Source organism: Nannospalax galili, unplaced genomic scaffold, assembly GCF_000622305.1.
Source record: "Nannospalax galili isolate Female #2095 unplaced genomic scaffold, S.galili_v1.0 scaffold363, whole genome shotgun sequence".
Taxonomy (NCBI): domain Eukaryota; kingdom Metazoa; phylum Chordata; class Mammalia; order Rodentia; family Spalacidae; genus Nannospalax; species Nannospalax galili.
Window position 1 is genome coordinate 1,129,203 of NW_008351176.1, and position 7,913 is coordinate 1,137,115.

The 7,913-nt window shown below is 46.6% G+C and overlaps 1 protein-coding gene across 1 annotated transcript; it reads left to right on the top strand.

Annotated features, from left to right (window-relative positions):
* Positions 1-211: 211 nt before the first annotated feature.
* On the top strand, positions 212-7,913 carry LOC103746055 (schlafen family member 12-like). The gene is made up of 2 exons (XM_029553588.1): positions 212-728; positions 5,753-7,913. Exon 2 carries the CDS (start codon positions 5,792-5,794, stop codon positions 6,881-6,883), a length of 1,092 nt encoding a protein of 363 aa, XP_029409448.1. The 5' UTR covers positions 212-728; positions 5,753-5,791; the 3' UTR covers positions 6,884-7,913.

The window sequence follows — 7,913 nt, forward strand, 5'->3', positions numbered from 1 at the left end:
AATTCATATGAACTAAAAAGCGAAACTGTGGTTTCTAAAGACTGATTTTCCATGGAATGAGTTAGGTAGATTCGTATTATCATAACTGGCATAAGAGGGGGTTCCCCACAAAACGTAACGTGGCAGGAGGACTGTACTCCTCCGGGGTTGGAGGGGGGAGGGGCACCTGCTCTTTGGAGCAGACCCGGCAGCGCAGCCCAAGGGATGCAGGTGGAGTTGCATAGGGCGGGTTATTCCACCGAGAGGCTGGTACTTCTTCACTCTGACAAATCGAAAAGCTCTCTCCTGGAGTGACGCTGATGGAAGCAATGCAAACCAGATATATTCAGTGGAGACCAGCGCTGGAGATAGAAAGGACTCGGGTGGACTTAGTCAAGAAGGAAGGACTCGGGTGGACTTAGTCAAAAAGGAAGGACTCGGGTGGATTTAGCGAAGAAGGAAGGACTCGGGTGGACTTAGTGAAGAAGGAAGGACTCGGGTGGACTTAGTCAAGAAGGAAGGACTCGGGTGGACTTAGTCAAGAAGGAAGGATTCGGGGACTTAGCGACCACGACCGACCGTAGCTGAGAGTGGCCTAGAGGCAGAAGCTCCAGACCCCCATGCCGGGCGTTGTCGCAGCTGGCCAGGTCTCTCCCAGATCGCCTGCCTCAGCTCACCGAGTCCTCCCTGGAAGCTGGCTTGAACTCTGGGCCTGCAGCACCTCAGCTTGATAAACACATATCGCTTGGGTAGGTGACTACGCTCCTTTACAGCGTCTTCCAGCCCCAAACCTTATGCCCTTTTCTGCCCCTCACTTCCACCCCTGGTCCAGGCTCCTGACTCTGGGACCATATGGGGCCGCTCCTACAACTTGCCTCTCTCGGGGAGACCCTGGCGGGTTTGTCTCCCTTCTAGGAACTTTCGCTCCTTGGGATCTTAGCTTCTTTACAGAGTGCAGGCCGTTGAGCGCTTGGCCACTACAGGGACTTGGGCTGAGAGCAAAATTCTTTGTCTGCTCCGGAGGGAGGGCTTGGGAGTCCTGGCAGAGAGCCAGGGCTCTGTTTCCTGCTTCCTCTGAGCCTGGGCGAGGCAGGAAGAGCTCCCAGGGAGAGCCCCTTCCACTCCTGTCCAGTTTCTGACCTTTCCTACCAACCTGCAGTTCTGGCAGAACTAAGCCACCCGAATGAATGCCATCGTCTTGCCTGCTGGGCACAGCTAACAAGACAACCTCATAATTCCCGAAAAAAAAAAAAAAAAAATCTGACTTGGAAACCAAGCTCAAAGTTTTGGGGAGTTGTGGCTCAGATGTCCATTTTATTTTTTAAGACACATGGTTACAGGAAGTGAATTTCAACCACAGAATATGTACATAACCACAGCCTGAGACTGAGATGGCCCACAGGTTTTCTAATAAGGAGGCTCCACTGCAGCTCCAAGTTTCCAAGGGGCAAGAGCAGCACTTTGGGGTGAGATGTGATTCCTGTCCTGGTTTCCATGTGGTGAACGAGCCCGAAGTGCTTACTTAGTACAGGGACTTATTCTGGGGGTGTTGGAAGTAGGGATTGGGAGGAAATGAGGAACAGGTTAGGAATAAAACTGAACTCACTTCTCCTTTAGCCTCATGAGCTTCTCTGGTTTTGGTTTTGATGGGCTTGCGGGGGAAGGGCAAGGGGCAGGAAAAGGCTCAATGAAAGTCAAAAGATGTGATGGGCATACTGACTCCTCAGTCACACAGAGATCTTAGTATGGTTACAGTAAATATTTGAAAGTCTTTCTAATAGCCGGGCATGGTGGCGCACACCTTTAATCCCAGCACTTGGGAGGCAGAGGCAGGCGGATCTCTGTGAGTTCAAGGCCAGCCTGATCTACATAGTGAGTTCCAGGGCAGCTGGGGCTACAGGGAGACCCTGTCTCAAAAAGACCAAAAAAAAAAAAAAAAAGTGTTTCTAAACCTGAGCTGTAGGGAAATCATTCAATAAAGGCAGATTAATGCTATGCAAAACCACCCAGCAGTTTACAAGGTTTTTGATTTCTGATCACATGGCAAAGCAAGGTTCAAAGCCACTGGAAGAGCTTGTCTCATGCTGGGTCAAATGTCATTTTATTGTATTTCATTTCTTTGCCATATTGGGAATTGAACTCGGGGACTTTCTTAGCACTGAGCTACCATAAACTGGGTTCGAACTTCTGTCAACAACAATAGGAGAAAAGAACATCGCAAATGTAAAATCTTAAAATCTTAATAACTCAGTACTAAGAGCAGGAAACAGGGCTATAATGGATGTAGTCACAGCTACTCAGGAGGCTGGGGTGGTAGGACTGCTTGAGCCTAGAAGCCAAAGTCCAGTCTGGGAAGAGGAAGGAGGGATTAAAGAATGAAGTTGCTAAGCTTACCCTTCACCCATAGAAACATGAATAAAAATGCGGTAAACACCAAGTCAAACAGAAACGCAGTGGACTAAGTTAAAGATTCATAGTAACCACGCCTGTGTCCAAACAAGAAAAAAACATATTAAAAACTGCAGGAAATCTCCCGAAGTTTCACTCCGCTGCAGGCAAGGTTTCTGTCTGAAGAAAGCAGCCAGCTCCCTTGCAGTTTCCTAGCTGGAAGGGACAGAGGGAAGCTTTGTTTACAATACTGTCACCTGTCTGTGGATTGGCTGAAGGCTTGGTTTCTGTCTCCTAATTTAGAGCTAAGGAGGTAGGTGACTGCTAGTGTTTGTGAACGCTGCCGTGAGATACAAAACCACAGATGCCCAGGTAAGAATACAGCTAGAGACTTCGCCATCTAAGGTGCTGCTGAAGGAACCAAGGGAGGAGTTTGGAGAAAATTAAGATATTGAACAGTAGTCTTGAGTTAGAGGGTATTGAGAAGGTCATACACACAATATACAGGGAGGGTGACTGGTCAGGAAAAAACAAATCAAACAAATCTGAAAAGACCCAAGTTTGTGTGATGTGTGTGTGTGAGAGTGTGACGATCAGAGGTCGGTGCTAGCTCTCTATCTGGATTGGTTTCCACGCTTTCATTTTATTTTTGCAAATTTATTCAATGTATGAGTGTGCCTGTGCGTGCGTGCGTGTCTCTCTCTGTGTGTGTGTGTGTATGTGTGTGTGTGTGTGTGTCTCTTTGTGTGGGTGTGGAGGTTTCATGGTGTGTTTGGAGATCAGAAGACAACTTTTGGGAGTAGCTTCTCTCTGTTCACCATGTGGGTTCCAGGGATGGAACTCAGCACATCAGAGTTGGTGGCAAGGGCCTTTACCCACTGAACTGCCTCATCAGTTCCTCCACCCCTTACATTTCTAGACAGAGTCCCTTTCTTTACTGGACCTCACCAATTGACTAGACTGGCTGTCCAGCAAAGCCCCAGGGATCTTTTTCTTTGCCTCCCAGAATTGGGGTTTCAGTCTTCAGTCTTGACCATTCCCAGCTTTTTATGTGGGTCCCAGGAATCCAGACTCAGGCCCTCATGCTTACACAGCAAGCACTTTACCCAACCGAGCCATGTGCCTAGTCCCAAAGACCTTAAGCTTTGACTTCGTGTTGATGCCTGGGATGAGGGAATGTCTAGTTGTCCGTGAAAGACTGCCTTGCCATGCAGGTGCCCTGGGAAGATTGAGAGAGCTAGTTACCTTCCTAACTACCTAAGTTTCAACCAAAATTCACAGTCGGAAATCAGGTCCCATGTAGAAGAAGGAGACAAATGGCTAGAATCTGCTTTTAGAAGGTAAGACCCTAGACAAAGCAAACAAGTCTTGCAGACATGTGACTTGATATCCACATGCAAAGAATGAAATTAGACCCTGTAGAAGTTTGAATGAGAATGACCCCCATGGGCTCCAGGTATTTGGACATTTTGTCCCCTGTTGGTGGCGTTGTTTTGGGAGGTGTCAGAAGTGTGGCTGGAGGGAGCATGTCACTGGGGGAGGGCTTTGAGAGTTCTTTCTTTTTTTTAAAAAATTTTTAAAATTTTATTTATTTTTAAATTTTATGCATATGCGTGTATTGCCTACATGTAGGTAAATGCACCCATGTTGTGCAATGCCCACGGAGGTCAGAAGAGGCTGTTGGATCCCCTGGGACTGGAGTTATGAACAGTTGTTAGCTGCCATGTGGGTGCTGGGATTCGAACCCAGGTCTTCTGCAAGAACAACCAGTGTTCTTAACTGCTGAGCTATCTCTCCAGCCCCAGACTTTGAGACTTCTTAAGATTTCCTACCAGATTTCCAGTCCTGCTCTGCTTCTTGTGCTTGCTTGAAGATGGAAGTTCTCTGCTCTGGTCCCCTCCTCCTACTGTGCCTCACTATCATGATGATTCTAATCCCTCTGAAACCATGAGCTAAATAAACTCTTCCCTCTATAGGTTGCTGTGCTCAGTGTTTTTAATCACAGCAATAGAAAAGTAACTAGTACAGTCCCTTTCTCAGAAGAAATTATACAAATAAAATAAAAATGGGTCAAACACTTAAATGTAAGACCAGAAAGGAGAAAGAAACACAGAAACTAACAATTCTATGACACTGGTTTTCCCAAAGATCATTTGGATTATTTGGATGCTGTCCTAGTTAGATTTTGTATTTCTGAGACAGTCTCAATATGTAGCCCAGCTGGCCTGGAACTCAGAGAGATCTCCTTGCTTCTGTCTCCCAAGTATCTGGGTTGAAGGTGTGTGCCACCATGCCCAGTAAGTTCTGGTTACCTTTAACTGTCAACCTGAATTATCTTTGAAGAGAATCTCAATTGAGGAATAGCCTAGATCAGATCAGAACATGGGCATGTCTATAGGGGATTGTTTTGATTGTCAGTAAATGTAAGAGGGCCCAGTCCACTGTGGTGGCATCATTCCCTCGGCAGGCGGACTTGAGCTGCAATATGGAAGCTAGCTGAGGGTAAGCCTGCCTGCAAGCCAGCAAGCAGGATCCTTCATGGTTCCTGCCACACTTTGACTGTGAAGTGAGTTCCTTGGTCAGAGCTGATACTGTGTGGAATGGCGTGCAGGCCTGCCATCAAATTCCTGCCTTGACTTCCCTCAGTGATGGACTGTGACTTGCAGTTGTAAGCTGAATCAATCTGTTCTCCCCCAGAGTTGTTTTTGGTGAAGATGTTTGTCACAGCAACAGAAATGAAATTAGGACAGATGTGATCTCTTAAAGCACAGGCATCAAATTCAAAGACAGCCATGCATGCAGTTATATAAAACTAAAACATTCCTGTACATCAAAGGAAGCAATCAAAAAGTACAGGCAACCTACAGTGTGGAGGACATACGTATAACCCACAGAGGCATAAGGGCCTGCTATCAAAGCACATAAAACACTCGACAGAAGGAAACAAACATCCTGATTAGAAAATGGGCAGCGTGGACATTCCCATAGACGACTTAGCAACAGGCAACAGGTGTCTGAAAAATGCTTAGCATCACCGATCGTAAATGACTGGGTAGCTCAAACCTGTTTTACAGAAAGACCCAAGACACACAGACTCCACTCAGGTTATTTATTGAAAGAATGCTCAATACAAATTGTACAATACAAAGGACTAAAACAGTGGATGAAAGATTAGAGGAGATTCAGTTATAGCAGCTCATTTGAAATTCAGAAGGAGTATAAGTTATGCAAGGGAGGGGAAAGTCTGTAATAAATAACCATGTCCCACCTGCACACTCTCAGGTCTCCCGGAACCTGCACAGCAGAGGATTTTGCTGTTTCCCTTACAGTACAGAACTTACTCTGTGCTGATTCCACCTTATTCTAACATCTGTCTCCTTTACAGGAATAATTTCTACTTGGACACCTACTGGCTGCTGAGAAAATGGTCGTCAGCATTGATCTGGAAACTGACCTTCCAGAGCTCGTTCTAAATGTTGGAGCGATCACGCTTGGAAAGAAGAGCAGGGAGGAAATGAAGAGCCGTTGTCTCAGGAGACGGGAGATTGAAAGCGTCTCCCGAGCTCTGTGTGTGCTGCTGAACTCTGGAGGGGGCGTGATCAGGGCTAAAATTGAGAATCAACAATACAGTCTGAGCAGAGATGGAATAGGACTGGATTTGGAAAACTCTCTTTACAGTGTTCTTCCATTCGTTCAGAGATGCCTCGACTTCGTGGAGAAAGACGGCCACTTCTATGTTTTTGTGAAATCGGGGGGTCCGGAGAGCTCCGAGCTGCCGATCGTCACGTTGAAGACCAACCTGTACATGAGAAGCATGTCATCCTCAGTCGAGGCCCCTGCTGCTGCTGCCCTGGAGCTCCTCACAGACATGAAGGAAACTGGAGGGAGGTGGGACTTGAGACCAGAGCTGCCGCCAAACAGAGCCTGCGCCTGCGTAGAAGAAGAATGTCAGGTGGAGGACTTGGCTGCTGAGTTTTTTCACAGGACAAAACTTCTCTACAAGGGGGAGTTCCCCTTCTGTAAATCCACACACGTGGAGGTTAGGAAGGTCTCAACCAAACGACTGTTGAAGTGCATTAAAAAGATTATCTCTCGAACTGTTTCTGCATTTGCAAACACTGACGGGGGTTATTTGTTCATTGGTTTGGATGCAAAGAAACAGCAGATCATTGGTTTTGAAGCAGAGGAGAGTGATCTTGTGCATCTAGAGAGTGAGATCGGAAAGTGCGTCCGACAGCTGCCTGTCTATCACTTCTGTGAGGAGAAGGAGGAGATCAAGTACTTGTGCAGATTCATTGAAGTCCATGGCCCAGGAGGTGTTTGTTCATATGTCTGTGCGCTCAGAGTAGAGAGATTCTGCTGTGCCGTGTTTGCTAAACAGCCTGATTCCTGGCACGTGGAAGACAACTGTGTGAAGCCGTTTACCACGGAGGAATGGGTCAGGCACCTGATGGAAGGCAGGGCAGGTTCAGGAAGGGGGATTAGCAATCAGGATATACTTAGCCAGGGTGGTTAGGTTTCTCTTGGGGATTTATTGCACTCATACCAAGAACAGACCAATAGAACTATATGAATATAAAATTCAGCAACAGAAACAATGCCCACAGGACAGAAGAAAATCTAGCTTTGTATCTAACAGAGCATTTAAATGTAGAATATGTACAGTACTCATAATGTTCAACCCCCAAACCTCGTGTAACATAATCAATAAATGCTTCCTCTTCCTCTTAAAACCTCATTGTAAGTACACAGCACCTTTTCCTTATCCATTCATCTTTTGATGGACATCTAGGCTGATTCCACGTCTTGGCTATTGTGGAATTACATGGATGCTCACGTATGTCTGTGGCATTCTGACTTGGATTTCTTTAGATACCTACAGTGGACTATCTGAATGCTATGGCAGCACAACCTTGTTTTTAAAGGAAACTCCATATTGATTTCTATAGCAGCTGTGCTAATTTGCATATATAGTAAACTGATAGGAAATGCAACAGGGCAAGAAGATGGAGTAGGAGGGGATTTAGTGACTTGCTATGTACCCAGGCTAGCACTGAATTCATTGTGTGGTCCAGCTTGGCCTCAAGGTCTCGGCAACCCTCCTATTTCAGCCTCCAGAATGCTGGGATTACAGCATGAGCCAGGACAAGCAGGTCGGGGTGGGGCGATTTTAACTCTGGACAATAAGCCCAAGTTGGTCAAGATGTAGATTGTCAATACGGAAAAGGAAAAGAGGGGAAAGGAGTGAGCAAGGAAGAAACTCCTAGAGCCAAACAATTCAGCAGAGCATCCCACCGACCTTCTCACTTTATTTTTCCAGTAGTGTGGGGACCTAAAGGCCCCACCTTGCATAGGTCCGAAAGGAAGTTACTGGGGGCGCGGCCTGGCTTGCTTTGAAAGTCTGAAGAATACTTCTGCACTGCTGAGGAGTGTATGATCAGCTCAGGACCATCCTTAAGACACACCCTGGAGGGGGGAGGGGGGATTTCCAGGTGCCTTTATAAGCTCTGTAATACCTGTAATAAATGAGTCCCCGCTTGACTAGA